Genomic DNA, 18,523 nt, shown 5'->3' on the forward strand with positions numbered 1-18,523 from the left:
CTCTGGGAAGAGGCGGGGAACAATATGGCGGATGGCGAGGAACCGTAAGTATCGGGGTTTTGCCGGAGCGCCGGGTTGGGCTGGGCTGTGAGAGAGCGCGGCGGTGGGCGGTCACCGCTGCCACCCCGGAGTCCTCCAACTCCCGCCCCGTCCCCTCGCCCTCCCCCCCCGTACGCTTGCGGCGTCCTCTGTGGAGCTTGATGCTGACCCTTCTTTTATTCTCTCTTTCTTTTAGGGAGAAGAAAAGAAGGAGAATAGAGGAGCTGCTGGCTGAGAAGTTAGTGCTGCCGGGAGGCCGGGGTCTTCTCCGGAGACCCCCGCCTCCCCCTAACCCCAGGCCTAGGGGACCAGCCGCAGCGGGCCAGGGGGCTGGGAGGGGGGCACCCGGAGCAGGCCTCGCGGCCTCACCCCTGACCCCGTCCCCAGCCCGGGCCACCGGCCGGCTGCTCCCCGGCTCTGCTCCCGCAAAAGCCACCCGGTGGCCCCCCTCTTCCTCCAACCTAAATTGTCAGAGTTGTGACCTTGTGGCAAGTGAATCCAATCTAAATCTAAATAGACACGAGACCTATTTTGGGTCCTTGGTAAACACTGAGACAATAGTACACGTTATAAAGTTGCCTTTTTTTTTTTTTTTAATAAACTCTCTAAATCAGGAACTGTGTCAAAACTTGTCAGTTTTGCAAAGTAATCTGTAATTGAAGGAGCGCTTGCTTCTTCATTTGCCACACAACCTGTATCAGATACTTAGTTTTTTGATGCCACAGATTTATATTTCTTTTCATATGGCCGATCCTACATGATTCTTCTCCCCTCCCTCCGTGGGAAAGGAAAAAATACTCCTTAGTGGGTGTGGTGAATTCATAATTTCTGTGTCAGTTCCCAATAGCACTTTGCCATTTTTCATCCCCGCCCCCATGGTTGACATTAATATACAAGAGTTCACAGTCCTTTCCCACCTCCTAATTAATCTACTTTTTTTTTTTTTGCGTGAAAATGATGACGTTTGAATGCTTGCTATACGCCATGAGCTGCCCCTAAGTCCTCTGTGTGAATTATCTCTTTATCTCACGACCATCTGAAGTAGTTGCAATTTACAGTTGAGGTTTCTGACATTTAAGGAGTCTCCTCAAGGTTAGAATGTGCTTGCTTGTGGAATGAAACCCAGCTAGGCATCAGAACCTCTTCTTGCTATACAATATATGTTGGTCCCTTTTGTAAAAAATTGATAGCACTAATATATTTGAAGGTAGAAGTTGAAGGGTTACAGGAAAGCTCCTTCCACCAAACATGAATCTGTGATTGTGAAGCGCTTGTGGGTTTTTTTTTTTTTTTTTTTAAAGAGGGGTCCCACTTCATTTAGTTGCATGTTCTCAAAGATTTCTTGACGATAATGCTCATCTGTGGCATACTTGTAATCTAGACATTTTCTCTTGTGTGTTTAGAACAAATGCACCTCGGTATTAAGAGAGGCTTTAAAATAATACTAGGACCCCTCAAAGGAAAGAAATATGTGGAAGTTGCTTTCATTCAACATGCTCACTAAATTGCACCTTTCCACCTCCGGAGGAGCAATAGATAGTATTAGATTTAAGGACCTTAGTTCTCCAAGTCCCCGTCACCCTACCAGTTTATTTCCCTATCTAAATGTACTGAAGAAACAGATTGTGGACATTCACAGTGACTGTAAATACAGACAGAGGAAAGTCTTCTCGCACTGAATCAATTAGTGTTCCAACTTTGATCTTTGGGTGCTGAGGAAGCTAGGAACACAGAGGTTGATTTATTTCATCAAGTTGGTAAAAAGTGCTTTCCTATAAAAGACAAGCTCAAACTGGAAAAATAAAACCACAACTCAGTTTTCCTTTTATTTTGAGCAGGTCTGGTGTGGTTACCTTTACATTTGGGGAGACCTAATAGTTGTAGGTGTGGCTTTTTCAGACTGATCTTTGCAGCTGAATTTACTGTGTTCTATGCAGAATGGCTGTTGATGGTGGGTGTGGGGACACTGGAGACTGGGAAGGTCGCTGGAACCATGTAAAGAAGTTCCTCGAGCGATCTGGACCCTTCACACACCCTGATTTCGAACCAAGCACTGAAGTGAGAAACATTTATTTTTAAATAACTACTCTAATAGTTATATATTTCAAAAATAAGATGCTTTTTAAAAATTTGCTCTTATAATATAACTAATAAAATTGTTTTATGAAATTAAGTTATCTTGTGAGTATTGAGGCTTTATAAGTGATTTTATGTAAATGACTAGTGATGCATTTTTACATTTTTCATATAAGTTTAAAAATTTCAAGAGTAGGATAAGTTGACTTCATATTCTGATATGCTTAAAATTCTAGTTTAAAATGATTTCCAAGACACATTCCCCTATTTGTAGCCTTGCTGTAGTAAATTCACTTTAATAAGACTATAAGGTATGCTTACTAAGGTATTGAGGTTTAGTTGGAAATCTTTATTGCATTGACTATAATTGCGTATTAAAAATGTGCTTACAATATGGTAGATAGGTATTTTGAACTGTGTTTGACTTAAAGCAAATATAATTTTAGATAAAATTTGTTTTTAATACAAAGTAGGACTAAAGTATTCGTTGTAGTGTTTTATGTCCTTTTGTGTCCATGAAGGGATTTTTTGAAATAGAAATGCCGCTTATAAAGTTGTTGAATTTGGCTCAGTAGCCTGTGTGAATAAATCCTTTTCTTCCTTTAGTGGTAAGCAGAGTGCATAGTACTCTTTCTTTGGATAGTATAGTTATACATATTTTCTTTAAAAGTGTTTCTGCACAATAGCTTAAAATTGTCACTTTTGTTAAACAATGTTTCCAAGTTGTATTTCTGCTGATCTGGAATTTTCTGATTTCTCATGTGTTACAAGCTTCACTCATTGTTCAAAGTAAAGTGTGACTGCACTTGTTTTTGTCAAGTACATCACTTCTAACACTGATGTACTTTTTTCTTCTGGATTTGATAATTAAAATTTTTTCTCCTTCTAGAAATGAGTTAAGTAACTATCTTCTCTACCTTTAAAAATTAAAAATATAAAGAATGGGAGAAGGGATAGAGAATCCTGTAGTAAAGCTTCTATATTACCTATGAAATGAAAAATGATAATAATAACTAGGAGTTTTAAAACTTTTTAATTGGCTTTATTTTATGTGCATGAGTGTTTTTCCTTTATGTATGTATGTATGTGCACTTCATATACCAAGTGCTCACCAAGGTCAGAAGAGGGCATCCCTTCCTTCGGAAAGGATTTCATAATTTCTAATTACATCTCTTTCATAATTTGAAATAATTGAAGACATGCTAGGTGTGTTTGTTATGGTTAATTGCCTTTTTTGTTCCTACCTTAAAGACTATTATGTGGTTTGTTGCCTTATGGTTCTTGTGGTGATCATCTAGATTTTAATATACATTTCTGTTTTTTACAGTCGCTCCAGTTCTTGTTAGATACATGTAAAGTTCTAGTCATTGGAGCTGGTGGCTTAGGATGTGAGCTCCTGAAAAATCTGGTAATATATATAAAATACTATTTTTGTAGAGTTAAGTAAGTCCTTTTGCTTTTCTGTCATATAAGGACTGTCTTCATCTCATGCTTATTATTTTTTCCTCTTGAACATTTATTGGATAAGTTTAGCAGGTCAAATTCTAGACAGTAATAAAAATACATACTATTACTTTGCAACTCTAAAAGTCTTAAAATGAAGTCATTTTTTCCTCTATTTTTTGCTTCCTTGTGCTTAGACTAATTTTATTTCATTGAAGTAAATAACAGCATTGTTTATCTTTTAATGTGTAATTTCAAATAATTATCTCTCTTGCTTTTCCAAACAACCCAGTTAGGTGAATTTTTGTATCATTATCGAAAAGGACACATTGAGATTTTTTTTTTTTTTTTTTTTTTCCTGTACAGTGAGGTTCCTAGACTCTACTCCAGGTCATCAGTTTTTTATTTAAAGTGCTGTTTTTCACTGAAGCCTTGCATGACCTAAGGTGGTTGTTTTTCATGATCATGTGATAGTAAATGCCTAAGATTTGGCACAGTGGTGCTTTAATCAAACTATTTAGAAATAAATAGTGGCTTTTTTTCGAGTTCTTACAACCATGAAGTAGTTATGCTTAAGTTTCTGTCAATTTAACAGATTGAGGAAGGAGAGAATATAGAGCTTCAGTGTATCTGGCTTCTCCCTGGGTAAAAAAAGTGGAAAATTAGAAAATTAAGTAGATTGTAGCCAGATGGAGGACACTAGTAACCTGCCAAGAGTTAAATTTACTTACTTACAAGGTTTATTTTTATTTTATGTGTGTGAGTGTTTTACCTGCTTATATGTATACCACATGGGTGCCTGCTGCGCAGGGAGGTAAGAAGAGGGTGTCAGACTGAAACTGGAGTTACAGAGACTTGTGAGCCACCATGTGGGTTCTGAGAACTGAATGTAGGTACTTCGCAGGGGCAGTAAATGCTCTTAACTACTGATTCATCTCTTCACCAGACAGTTTTGAATATCAGCACAGCCACGCTGATTGGCTAGGAAACACTAGTGCTGCTCCTACAAAAGCTTTAAGATGAAGGACACAGACTCTGGTGCGGTGTTAGTTCTATGAGAGTTGTAGCTCACTGTGCTCTGCCTCAGTGAATCTGAAGTTTGGGGAGACAAGTCTTACTGAAATTAATAGCAGTATGTACGGAGGACTCTGGTGTTTCTAAACGACAGCTCCCTCTGAGACTTCTAGTAGGATGAAAACTGAAGGATTATAAGGGAAAGGTTTGCAGAGTTTGGGCATGGATTTTTGCTTGTTTGTTTTGTTTGCTTGTTGTTGCATTAGGCAGGTATAGGTCCCTTAAAGCTTAATTTCATTTTGAAGCCATAATTTACTATTGCAGTGTATTCTATTAAATGTGCTGTCATTAAAGATTAGACCTGAGGATTATTTATTTACTACATCAGTGGTTCTCAACCTTCCTAATGCTCGGCCCTTTAATACAGTTCCTTATGTTGAGGTGATCCCCGACCTTAAAATTATTTTTGTTGCTGCTTCTTAACTGTAATTTTGCTACTGTTATGAACCGTAATGTAAATATCTGATATGCAAGTTGGTCTTAGGTGACTTGTTGAAAGGGTCATGACCCACAGCTTGAGAACCATTGTACTGCATTCTGATCCTTTTAAGCACATACACAAAATGTGGACCCTTCACTTGATCATTTAATATTTTGTTTTAGATGTAAGCACAGAAGACATGTTTTTTCTCTTCTCTTCCACTGACTAAGCCACCTAAAGGCTCATTCTAAATAAAGGAGAGGCATTTGTAGAGGAGTTTTAATTCAGATCATGGCTGTTCTGGCAAGAGATTACATCTAAAGACCTAGGTCTGTGTGATTGGGCTAGCAAAAGATCACATCCAAAGATCTTTTAGGTCTGTGTGATCTGACTAGAATACAAATATGACTTTAATCCAGGAGACAGAGGCAAGCTGATCTGAGTTCAAGGCCGGCATGGTTTAGAGCAAGTTTCAGGTGAAGAAAAGCTTAGATCCAGTCGTGGTGGTATATGCCTTTAATCCCACACAATCAAGATAAAAGTTAGTTTGTAGAAGGAAGCATCCATGTTTGAAAGTGATGTCTAATTAAGTGGCAGAGACAGTGACAAATCAGAGAAAGACGTGACAGAATAGCAAGCGCCCAGCTCTCATGAGAAGAGAGAGGAAGAGAAGGAACTTAAGGGGCAGTGAGAGAGAGAAGAGGTAGTTATGCTGGGACAATAATAGAGAAATAGGTTTCAGAGAGAGAGAATTCAGGTGAAGACAATAAGCCAGAGAATGAGAAGGAGCCAGAACATTAGAGCAGGGTGCTGGAGTTAGTTTGAGGCCAAGCAAAGCCATTCAGAGTCCGACAGAAAAGCAAAACTTAGTAAGTCAGCTAGGAGAAGAGTTTGAGCTGTAACAGCTGAATTGAACCAGCCAGCCTGTAGCTCAGAAAGAACAAGAAAGGGTGAACTTACTAAGCAGTAAGTTCTAGGCCTCGGTTGGCAGAGGGATGCACTAAGCCTCTGAGACAATTGCCTCAAGAGAATAAAAGTTCCTTTCACAGACATTAGTATCACTGATTAATCAAATGTTGAGCTTCCTCTTGAAAATGCCAAGCACCATTTTAGGTGTTAAGACTCAACGTGGTGCTTGTTTTTGGAACTCAGATTTTCACTGGGGAAAAAGGAGAAAGAAGGAAGGTATGTGGAATGTCAGATGGTAATAAATGGCTAAAGGAAGGAAGGATCTGAGAATAGGCACCCTGGTGGTGAGGGCAAGGTGCTCACCTTGAGTAAAGGCTGAGCCGTGTCCTAGAAGAACATTAGGAAGGGAAGATTCTAGGTAGTAGATGCAAAGCAGGAGAGATTGCCAGTTTTCTCTTGGTTATAGATGGCGTAAACCTGAGTGCTGTGCTTTTTGTTCTTTAAGAAAGTACTTGAATTTTTTTTTTTAATGCCTTACACCACAGGCTTTTTTTTTTTCCCCAGAGAATATAATTATGTAGAACTTATTACTGAAAATGTATGGATTTAGGACTTAGATTTTGAAAATCTGTGTTTTGTTTTAAAAGAAAGGAAGCACTTGCCTAATTAGATTGCTTTTCTTTCCACAGGCATTGTCTGGTTTTAGACAGATTCATGTTATAGACATGGACACTATAGATGTTTCCAATTTAAATAGGCAGTTTTTATTTAGGTAAGTTTGATTATTTTAAAAATTCTGATAAACACTTGAATATGTGTACTTTTCAATTTAGTGATAACTGAGAGTGGATTTTACAAAGCCAAGAAGAGCTACTTTTACACTTTAGAAATGAGAAGACTTACTGAGTGTTCAGGTGATGGTTGTTGTATAAGCACTTACAGGCATGTTGTATGCCTTTCCATTCTGATAAGTGTTTACTGTGTTTACTGCTCTGAAATAGATGGAGATGGTTGGGTATTGATAACAAGCCACACCTTTTAATTTGTAGCTAATGTGATCACAAAAATAATGATACAGAGGTAACTAACTTGGGCATGTGCCAGGAAGGGTGACTTGCCATTTTATTTAAGATACTGTCTTGCTTGCAGCAGTCAGGTCCCCTGATGTTGTAGATTTATCTAACAGTCCTCACTAAACCATGCTGTGGGTCTTTTGTGTGAGACTAATAAAAGCACAAAAATACATTTAGAAGAATCTTGTCACTACACTGTTTCCTCTTCCACATGTGAAAAGCTGACTGTGCAAAGTGCTTGAATGTGGTATTCAAATAAAAGTTTCTAATTTATGGTACTTTTCTCTGCAAGTAAGGGCAGAGTAAAATTCTTAGCAACTTTACATAGGGAAAGAATAATTCTTTACTTGAGAAGAGTAAAATTGACCTGATTAAATGTTTCCTTTGAAGTTGTAATTTTAAGTAAAATAAAATATTGATTTGTTATTTTACCTTAAAAGAATATTTGCACTGCCTGATATGAAGGATACAAAAAGTAAGGGTTCAGTGTCTAAAGGTATGCATTACAGGAAGTTGTAGTGAAGTCCTTCCTCTTGTATGTAAAGGATGACTTACTATCATGAGAACTTTGAAGAAATAGTAGAAAGTAATCACATGCTCAAAGGAACACTCTGTCTTTTTGTACTTAACATCTGGTTATCATCAAAGAGAGATATTTTCAGACTTTAGTTTCTTGAAAATGTTGGTGATGTCTTTGAAATACATTCTTCCTTTTAAAACCGTGATTAAGGAAGCTGGGGTTAGTGGTGCACACCTGTAACCAGGAAGCTGAGACAGCCAACCAGGCTGGTGCACGCCTACAATCCCAGCACTCTGGGAGGCAGAGGCGGCTGGATAGTTGTGAGACCAGGCTAGCCTGGTCTACAAAGTGAGTTTGGGGCAGACAAGACTTTACGGAAAACAAAACAAAACAAAAACACTAAAACCTGTCTCAATTCCTCCCTCCTTCCCCCCACAAAATAAAAAATTAAAAAAATAAAAAATAAGGGAACTGAGACAAAAGGATCTGGACTAGCCTGGACTATGTAGTAATGCATCAAAACAACAAAGCATAACAAATCCCACCATGCTTTAGGGACCTCTGATTCCTACTTAACTGGGCCTCCCAGGATGAAGGTGATACTTAGAGGAGCTTTCTTTCCCAGAGTGAGTCTCTGTGTCTATCTTACTTAAGACCAGCATATAAACACAGTGAAGTAGGCATTGTGGCCCGCAACTGTAGTCTCAGCATTTGGGAGGCTGACGCAGGAGGATTGGTTAGAGTTTGAGAGTGTGCTGGGCTATTAGTAAGCTTGAGACTAGCCCGAGGTATAGAGTGAGATCCTGTCTCAAAAACTAAACAGCGGATTGAGGTTCTGGTATTTAGTCTGTATACCTGGAAGGCTCTAGGTCTAGGGAATTTTTGTAATAGGAGGTGTCATGGTTGAAAGTAGCCACCACACATACTATTATTATGCTGGGGCATGGAGACTCTAGTGTTTGTGGTTCGTATTTTCAGGTAAGAAATACAGTTAGACTTGCCATATTTATTTGGACTATCAGCAAGGGTTTAGTAATGCATTTAATTTATTACTGATATAAAAATACTTAGGGATTGACTGAGCATTGGCTCTTCATACATTGTTCTTACAGAGGATTCAGGTTCAATACCAGATGGTTTACACCTTCCCATAATTCTAGCTCTGGGGAGTCTGACGATTCTAGCCTTCGCAGGCATCTTCACTCACAGCTACATGCCCACATACAGACACACATGCATACCTATGATTTTAAGAATAATAAAAAAATTTATAGTTAAAAATATTTTTTCTAAGTATTTTATAAATAAACTGTCCATTTTTATGTTTGGAAGCTAATTATGTCGACCATCTAAATTTATATTATGGATGATAATTTAAAATAATGTTTTCTGTAGGCCTAAAGATGTTGGAAGACCCAAAGCTGAAGTTGCTGCAGAATTCCTAAATGACAGAGTTCCTAACTGCAACGTGGTCCCGTATCCTTTCAACAGAAAGAGTACTTCTCTAAAACTCCCTTTACTATAAATGATGTTTAGCAGGGAATACAGTCATAACCCTTTCTACTAAGGTAATGCTGATCATCTGCTTTCTAGTCTGGTCTTCCCTTTATGGATATGCGCATGGTTTTGACCTTGACTTTTAAATTAGTTATATGGCTGATGTCATTATCTGTTTCTAGTCTAGTTTTAGAATAGAAACTAGAATAAAACGTGTCTACTATATGCATTTTCACCTACGCTTTATATCTTAGACAAAAGTTTACTCACAGTGGATCACAGATAAAATTTGTAAAGCTGTAAAACTGGGATAGAACAGATCATTGTTGGGTCCTAAGACTGGATGAAGAGTACTTATACCACATCGAAATTAATAGCTGTGCTCTGATCAAAACTGCTTTGGGGCTAAAAGGGTGGCTATATACACTGGAGAAAACACTTACAAAGCAGCTGGCGAGAACCCATCTAGAATTCCATTATCCCTGGGTGCCTGTGGGAGATTGATTCCCAGACCTTCTCAAGAAATCCGGATCTATTCATCTGGCTCACTGTAGCACACTTACCTGGCCTATGCAAAGCCTAGGTTCAACCCCCAGCACTGAAAATAAATACATAAAATGTATAGTGTTTACATATGAGCTGTCCATATCTGGATATTTACCCATATCTAATATTTTAAATATCTTAATTATTTATAATATTACTATGGTATAAATGCTATAAAAATAGTTACCATACTATGTTATTTGACGAATAGTGAAAAGACAAAGCCTGCTTTATGTTTGCTGCTGATTTTTCTTTTGTAATGCACCAGGTTGGTTGTATCTGTACATGGAGCATCTTCAGATATGGAAGCTTGAGTGTTTAATTAAAGAACTCCTGAAACTTAGCAGTAAAACAACAACAACAACAAAAAACCAAGTCCATTGAAAAAAATGGATGAACATTGCAAAGAGATAGTTTACTCAACAGACAGATGACAGAAAGCTCACAAAAGGTGCTTGGTATCAAGACAGCAATGACCCCACTGCTGAGGGAGGGTAAGGCAGCCTGAGGAACTGGTAAGAGGGCTGCGATGTAGCTCAGCTGCATACTCCTAGCCTATATGGGGCCCTAAATTCAATCCTTAATATCAAGGGAAAAAAATGCTTCAAAAAGATGTTGCATACCTTCTAAAGTAAAGTAGTAGGAATAGTATCCAGTGCTGGCAGAAGATAACAGAAAAAATGTGGTCACTCTGGAAAATAGTTCGGCCATTTAAAAAAAAAAAATCTAAAAGTACATTTAACTATATTGCCAACTATATTGGTTCATTTTGGGACATTTTAGATATTACTATATATGCCTCATAAAAATCAGCACACCATTGCTCACACCAGCTTTATTTGTAGAGGCCTCAAACTGGAAATAACCGGAACCTCTTTCAGTAGGTAAACTGTTAAGCTGTAGTACACCCATGCCTAGAGTACTACTCATCATTACAAGGCACAACTCAAGAAACACGTACCACCTGGGACAGAGCTTGTGGCCATTTGAGAAAATTGCCAGTCTGGAGAGTTCATATACACAGGATTCCATTTATATACTGTTCTTAAGATGAAACACTTAGGAAGAAGAACAGGTTAGAAATCACCAAAGAAGAGCTGTAAGTTTGGGATTGGTATAATTATAGATACACAATGAGAGATTTTAGCCAGATGCTGTGGCTCCTGGGAGGTACAGGCAGGAGAACTACTGCAAGTTGAAGATCAGCCTGGTCTACATACTGAGTTCCAGGCTAGTCAGGTTATATAGTGAGACGGGGCATCCAAGATAGCTCGTTGGTTCAAGGCTCTTGCTGTCAAGCCTGAATACCTAACTGATTCCCAGGACCCCCATGGTGCAGGGAGAGAATGATTCCCCAAAGTTGTCTTCTGACCTCCAAAGTGTGACATGGTCCATTCCCTCCATTCATAGCTATAAAAAATCGAGAAGTTTTTTTGGACAGTTGTGTATTATGCCAGTGTTGCCTTTTGTGGGTTGATTTCATACACTTCTGTAAGTAGTGAGCATTTGAGATGCAGCTTCTCTGTACTGCTTTTACAGCTTCTGGTAAATATATGTTGTTTTGAAGTAAATATGCTTAAAAATGGAAACACAGTCCTCTTTATGAGGAAACAATTAAAAAGGGAGAATACATACTATCCATCTAGCCCTGTTGTTGAGACCTGGAAAACTTTTTGTAGACACCTGTCCAAGAGAGGGGATATCTTGGGCTGCCTCTTGGTTTCCATGTTGCCACTCCTTCACTGCTTTCTTTGTTTCTTTTTCAGCCTAGTTCTCAGTGTGCCTTAGGTTCCTGCTTGCCCAGCAGTCAAAGGGAGGAGAGTTCTGAATGGGTGAGGCTTAGAAATGAGTGACTTTTTTTTTTAATACCTTCACTTGTAGGGAGGTAGGAGTCTAGAGTAAGCATTATTGTGTTGTCCTCTTTGTGCTGCTGTTGAAAATAGTACATTGTTTACTATCATTTGTATTCAAAGTTCCGTTATTAGAAAAATTAAACACATTTTCTGCACACTTGTGCTTTTTTGTTTTTTGAGACAGGGTCTCTCTATGTAGCCCTGGTTGTCCTGTAATTTCCTATGTAGACTAGGGTCCCGAGTGCTTAGATTTAGGTGTGCAGTATTGTGCTAGTGACAGACTCTTTCTCACAACTAACAGAATGGGGACACGTGGCCTGCAAGTGCAGGGTGACAACCAGTAGTTGGACACTGGGTAAAAAAGAGACAGCTGAATTTTACAAGAGGTAGGAAAAAAAAGCATACTTTACGCTGAGACTTCCAAGCCTCTTGGAACCTCAACCGACCAAACCCAACTACTAACAACTGGAAAAGCTGTTGAGAGTCTCTGTATTGTTTTTATATAAGGCTTACAGTAGCTCTTGGTGCACCCCCTTCCCCTTTGAGACAGTTTCTATCTGTAGCCTTGTCTGTCCTGGACTTGCTTTGTAGACCAGGCCGGCCTTGAACTCACAGAGGTCCACCTGCCTCTGCCTCCCTGATGCTGGGATTACAGGCGTGTGCCACCGTGCCCAGCTAACTCTTGACATTTTTGCTAGTCTATTTCTTATTGAAAATATTTTTTTCACACTATATATTTTGTTTCCCCCGCTTTCAAATTCCCACATCCTTCCCACTTTCCTACCCACCCAACTTTATATTCCTTTACTCTCTTTGAAAAAAAAAAACAAACAAACCAAGAAACAAACACTTCCCCCACTAAGACAGAAAAAAGAGGCAAAAAGCAGTAATGTAAAAAAAAATGCCCAAGTAAAGCAAAATGTAACAAAAAGTTCACAAAAATATAACTTTAATTTTTTTACACATTTATTTCGGACTTTTCCTTGTGTGCATACTTGTGTGTGTGGGAGAGAGACAGACAGGCAGATCTGCCTCCACTTGTGGACTGTGGTGTATGCACTGATGCATAAAATAAGGAAAATAACTTAGAAAATTTTGCCAGAAAATAGGGTTGTGTTAATATTATCAGCTTTTTTCCCCCTTTTTTCTTTGTAGCAAAGAACTACTGGAACTTACTCTATAGACCAAACTGGCCTTGAACTCAAGGATCCATCTCCTCTACCTCACAAGCGCTGGGATTAAAATTGTGTGCACCTCCACACCTGGCTTATCATCTTTCTTGAATTCCACATTGATTACTTATTCTTTTAGATAAGCACAGTTTGTTGTTATGGCATTGTCTAAGTCAGAAGTTTGAGACTCGGCATCTTAGTTTCCTTTACTTTGATTCAGGCATTTCAACAAGATTCAAGATTTTAACGACACTTTCTACCGACGTAAGTTCTTCACATGAAATTAAATTCTCATGAATTCTTACTCTTTGTTTTGTTTTGTGCCGCTGTGTGCTAGACTGTTCTTTCGTAGTTGGTTTCTCAGTGTTGCATTTTGAATAAGCTTGTTGAATAACTGAAATAGTAGATACTACTAGCTGCTCACTTGAATGAGAATTACTGGAGAATTAGGAAGGTGGGGGAGATTGTAATAAAATTAGGTTTTTTTCTTACAAAGTAAATTACTTTGCATAATTGCCTTTCTTTAAATTGGTAAACTTCATTCAAAGCAGTTTTAGAGCCACAGCAAAGTTGGATGGAAAGCAGAGTTTTCTGTCCCATCCCACAGCCTTTGTTGGTAACCTCAGTCACTCGGAATGACTGAAGAGAGACATTGGGATGCAGCGAAGCCTTGAAAAAGCAGGGAATCAGCCTCAGTGGACTGCACCCCAAGCAACCTTTCAGAAGCATGCTTCTTGACTGTTATACGTTATACAGTAGCGTTTTTAGAGTGAGGCAAGGTCCTCATACCAGAGCCTCTGATCTAGTCTCTGTGTTTCTTTAAGGACCATAGCACCTCTGCAATCTCAGCCTCTTTTGTGCACTGTTTGCCAGGAATGTCTTGGGACTGAGATCATGCAAAGACTAAAACTCCTTTAGAAAACAGTCTCTACTTACCACAGCTATTTCATGGAGGCCTAAGTACATCTTGGGACAGTTGTTTCATTCTCATGTTTATCTCAGATACAATGACTGTAAATCCCCACTGCAAACCTTCCTTACTAGCTGCGGACCACACACGCTACTCTAGTGGGTGCTAGGGCACTGGTACGGCGGTGTGTTTGTAAGCACTAGGCCTAGAGCGTGGGGTGGGGCCAGCACTAGGGAGGTTGGGGCAAGAGAACAGAGAATTTGAGACCAGCTTAGAATACATAGTGAGACTGTATCAAAAAAGTCAATGTGTTTTTTTTTTTTTTTTTCTCATAGAATTTCATATTATTGTATGTGGTCTGGACTCTATCATAGCCAGAAGATGGATCAATGGAATGCTGGTAAGCACTTCAGTGTTGGGGTTCTCTAAATACCTTTCCTGTTGCTTTTGACATAGTTTAAATCAAAATTGTCATATTTTTCTAAAATAAGTTTGTTTAATTTTAAATTAAGTAGATATATGGCACTGTTACTGCCCTCATTGGTTTTCAGTGAGAATGTCTTTACTGTTAGGAATATAATTCCTTCATTCTGATATGTAGCTACTGAGTCCCAAACTGACTTCTAGAACTTGTTGGGAGTATTCTGTTCCCTTTCTTTTTTATTTTTCTTCCCCCTTTTCCATTTCTTATTCCCTTTTTAAGCGCTTTAAAACATTTCTCTAGATATCTCTTCTAAATTATGAAGATGGTGTGTTGGATCCAAGTTCCATTGTCCCTTTGATAGATGGGGGCACAGAAGGCTTTAAAGGAAATGCCCGAGTGATTTTGCCTGGAATGACTGCTTGTATTGAGTGCACCCTAGAACTTTATCCACCACAGGTAATCAGAACGTGCATTTTTTTCCCTTAGGATCTTGGGTTGTAATTACTGTTGACTGTTAGGTTTAGTTAGTGCTTAGGGTTTGAAATTGGGGATAAATATGTTTGAAATTTGCTGAAGGTATAGGTTAGTATTTACCATAATGAGGGCATGGGGTCAAACTTATGTACTTCAGCATGGAACAAAAGCAAAATTCAAAACAAAATTTGCTAAGGAGTAAAGTATATGGCAGTCGAGTATGTTTGAGAGAAGATACTGAATATTAGGTTTTGTGTTTTTATGGTTTTATACTGTTTATTTTATTTTAATTATGTATGTGTATATGTGAGTGCAGTGCTGATGGAGGTCATAGGTCATAGATCCCTCTGCAGTTTGAGTTACAGGCTGATATGAGCTGCCTAATGTAGGTGCTAGGAACCAAACTTAGGTCTTCTGAAAGAAAAGTAAATACTCTTATAGCACTGAACCATCTTTCTAGCTCCTTAATTTTATAATTTAAGAGAAATTATAAAGTTGTAAGTTAGGATATGTTACATTCTGGATGTTTTTCCCGTATACCTGCCCTCAGTGTTAAAAGTATGTACATAGGGTTCAAACATTTGTTGAAGTCTTAGAACATACCCTTCATGAATAAGGAAGGTCTGCTGTAATTATTTCAGAGAACACAAATACTAGGAAAAAGGCTTGTGAGATGATGGCTCAGCAGATAAAGATACTGAGTTCAATCCTAGGACCACTGTAGTGGGGCTGAAAGTTTTCTTCTGACCTTCACATGTGCACTGTAGCATTTGCTGTCACACACATACATGTAATAAAAAAACAGGTAATAAAAAATTTAAAAATAGGATTAAGACTGATTTTTTTCAAAGATAGGGCTCCATAATCTACATAATTATTTTAAAGAATAGTTGCAATTTTGATTTATAAATGTCAGCAGCTCTATGAGTATTAACTTAACAATTGATTTAAATCTTTGTTTTTGTGTTGGTTTGTATTATACCATCACATTAAATACAGGTGAAAGTAAATCATACATTTTAGAATTTATTTAGTGTACTTTTCATTGCCAGTAGAATTTGAATGTATATATTCTAAAATGTAGGACAAATACGTCTTTCTTTTATAATTTATTTTTATTTTTTTATGTTCTGTGTATTAAACTGGAACTGGAAGTTGTATTTAATAATAACTCATCATTTAAATTTTACTAAGAAAGACAAACTGTGGTTTTAGGTCAATTTTCCCATGTGTACCATTGCATCTATGCCCAGGCTTCCAGAACACTGTATCGAGTATGTAAGGATGTTGCAGTGGCCTAAAGAGCAGCCTTTTGGAGGTAATTCAACAGTCTAGACTTAGAAAGTATTTTTTTATTACTCATTTTGAAATTTCATTTAAAAATTGCCTTATGGTTATATATGTTTGTCTCCCCTGCAACAGATGGGGTTCCCTTAGATGGAGATGATCCTGAACATATTCAGTGGATTTTCCAAAAATCTGTGGAGAGAGCATCACAATATAATATTAGAGGTGTTACCTATAGACTCACTCAAGGTGAGTTAGTGAGCTGTCATGATTGTGGGGTTGATGATGGGGAATGCTTTATGGCAGCGGCTCTCAACCTAAGGATCATGACCCATTTGGGTCGTGCTTATGACCATTTACTGATATGTAGATATTTAAATCGTAAGTCATATCAATAGCAAAATTACAGCTATGAGGTAGCAACAAAATAATTTTATGGTTGGGGGTCACCACCACATGAACTGTATTAAAGGGTCACGTGGTGTGAGGAAGGTTGAGAACCACTCCTCTATAAGTGATAGAGATCACCGTCCATCTGAAGTTTAATTAAGGAACTGTGGTATTCCAGTTACTCCAAAGTAGGAGGGGGCTAAGTTCAGCAGAGTGCCTGTTACTTCCCAGCTAGTGAAGATTGAATGGTACCATGGTTCATGTTTCTCTGCAGCCGAAGGAGCCCCTGGAGTCAGAGTCTAACTGCTCACCCACCTCTCACTCAGGAGCTCACACCCTCTTGGGAGCAGTCACTTTATGTGCTGAGCAGAAATCTGGTCCTTGTTTAGTTTGCGTTTTGTCCATTGTCTCACATACTCTAATTGCTTTTTCTTTTCTTTTTAAATTTTTATGTAAGAGTGTTTTGCCTGTATGTGTTTATGTGTATTTTGTGCTTGTCTGGTGCCTGTAGAGGATAGAAGCAGGCATTGGATCCCTGGAACTGGAGTTACAGAAAGACGTGAGCTGCATATGGATGTTGGGAACAGAACCGAGGTCTTTGGAAGGGCAGCAGGTGCTCTTAACTACGAGCCATCTCTCTAGCTCCTAACTCCCCTTAAATAGTGGTGACTGTATTTTCTCCACATTTTACATTTTTACCACTCTTAAATCTTCCTGTTTCCTCAATTCTTTGGTATGTCACAGCTTCAAGTCTTGGTGGTCCTCTCTGACCAGAGTGCAGTTATCCATTCTTCTTGGACCTTCTAGGCCAGGACACAGCATTCCTGATGTTGGTATTCGTTAAAACTGCATAGCTTTTCACCAGTGCAGTGGCTAAGCCTTCCTTTCCCTTTATCTGTCTCCCCATCTCCCCTCTCTCAGAGAAGTGGTATTCTGGAGGGTGTTAATTAAGTTTTTTATATTGGTTCTGGAGACCAAATTTGGGTCTTAGTAGCCTTTTAGTTTTGTCTCAGTCCGTTATCAGATCTTCCTGAATCACTCAGATTTCTTAACTGTCTTTACAAAAGCACTGTGAAAGAACTTTCCAGATGCTCTACAGAAGCCTGGTGGTTCTGTCTTCCCGTGTCCTGGGTGCTAGGTCAGTAACAGTCACTAAATGTGCCCCTTCCAGCATGGACTCACAGTGAGCAGTCCTGTTCAACCTTGGTGACCAATGCTTCAGTCCAGCTACAGGTCATCTCTTTCAGAGTTTGCCAGTTCTCCAGAAAGAGCTTTGTATTCTTTTTGTAAATTTGTCATTTTTCTTCTGTGATTATTTTCTTGAATTTACTCATGTTCTTTTATTGTCCCTTAAATTCAGTTCATGCCTGCTGCCTGTTTTCTCACCTTCCTCTATACCCGCCTGCTTTGTGATCCCCTTGCTGGAATGCTGGGAACACATCTTGCAGTGCTTCCTCACCCTCCAAGTTCATGTGGTTTCTTCTAGAATGAGCAATTCAAGCACAGTTAGAAGTCTGAGTCTTTTGTGTTGTGAGAGATGGTTTGTTCATTGATTACAAGAAAGCAGAAATGAAAAAAAGGTGTCAAAATAGAGAGTTGTGCATCATATTTTGTATGGTCAGGACTGTAATGGAAAAGAAAGATAGTTTAAAAGATGATTTTGTTTTTTCTATTGTGCCATTTTGGTGAATGGAATGACTTGAACTAATTATATTAATATTATCCATAGCAAGTGGGCCCAGCCCATTCCTACACTTGTTAGGGTTAATGTTGTGGCTATGATATTAGTTTCTCGGCCTTGCTTTCCTTATTTTTTTAGAACAAGGCTGCTGTGACTAATATCATCATGTCAGGAACATTAAATAATGGTTATTCACACTATACCTGGAGCATAAGGAAACACTTATTATTACATTACTGTTTTGTCATTATGTAAAACTACAAAAACAGTATTTCCATACTGTTGCTTAAGATCTTCAACACACTACAGAATGTTGGGAATGTGAAAGACGGTAGTTCATGTTTAAGGTTTTCTGTTTGTTTGTTTTGATCTAGCATCTTGTACAGCTTTCCAAGGGCTGGGAGTAGACATGCATCACCATGCCTGCCTATGACCAATTTTATTTCTTATTTTGAAAGCTCGAAAAATCAGATTTCAGAACATAGTATTTAACAATTAGACTCTAAAGGATTTAATTATATTTTAACTTAAGGTAACTACTTTATTTTTAAAGGAGCTGGAGAGATGGTTTAGCTGTCAAGAGTGTGTATTATCCACAACCACCTCTAACGCCAGCTCCAGGGGATCAGACAAATTCTTCTGGACTCTGAGGGGCACCTACACTCACATGTGAACATACCTGCATTTACACACACACACACACACACACACACACACACACACACACACACACA

General features: G+C 38.6%; 1 protein-coding gene across 2 annotated transcripts in view; it reads left to right on the plus strand.

The window, feature by feature from the left end:
• Uba3 (ubiquitin like modifier activating enzyme 3) overlaps positions 1 to 18,523 on the plus strand; it is a 21,359-nt gene continuing 2,836 nt past the window's right edge. Inside the window, exons 1-11 of one of the 2 annotated variants that reach the window (XM_055628551.1) lie at positions 1 to 44; positions 236 to 277; positions 1,977 to 2,097; positions 3,443 to 3,523; positions 6,652 to 6,734; positions 8,951 to 9,031; positions 12,844 to 12,887; positions 13,869 to 13,933; positions 14,258 to 14,413; positions 15,647 to 15,749; positions 15,854 to 15,967. In XM_055628551.1, the coding sequence (XP_055484526.1) occupies positions 25 to 44; positions 236 to 277; positions 1,977 to 2,097; positions 3,443 to 3,523; positions 6,652 to 6,734; positions 8,951 to 9,031; positions 12,844 to 12,887; positions 13,869 to 13,933; positions 14,258 to 14,413; positions 15,647 to 15,749; positions 15,854 to 15,967 (910 nt within the window). In that variant the 5' untranslated portion in view covers positions 1 to 24. The remainder of the gene's footprint in view (positions 45 to 235; positions 278 to 1,976; positions 2,098 to 3,442; positions 3,524 to 6,651; positions 6,735 to 8,950; positions 9,032 to 12,843; positions 12,888 to 13,868; positions 13,934 to 14,257; positions 14,414 to 15,646; positions 15,750 to 15,853; positions 15,968 to 18,523) is intronic. The other variant, XM_055628552.1, reaches the window with a different exon arrangement.

Source organism: Psammomys obesus, unplaced genomic scaffold (genome assembly GCF_907164565.1).
Source record: "Psammomys obesus unplaced genomic scaffold, mPsaObe1.curated_primary_1811, whole genome shotgun sequence".
Lineage (NCBI taxonomy): Eukaryota > Metazoa > Chordata > Mammalia > Rodentia > Muridae > Psammomys > Psammomys obesus.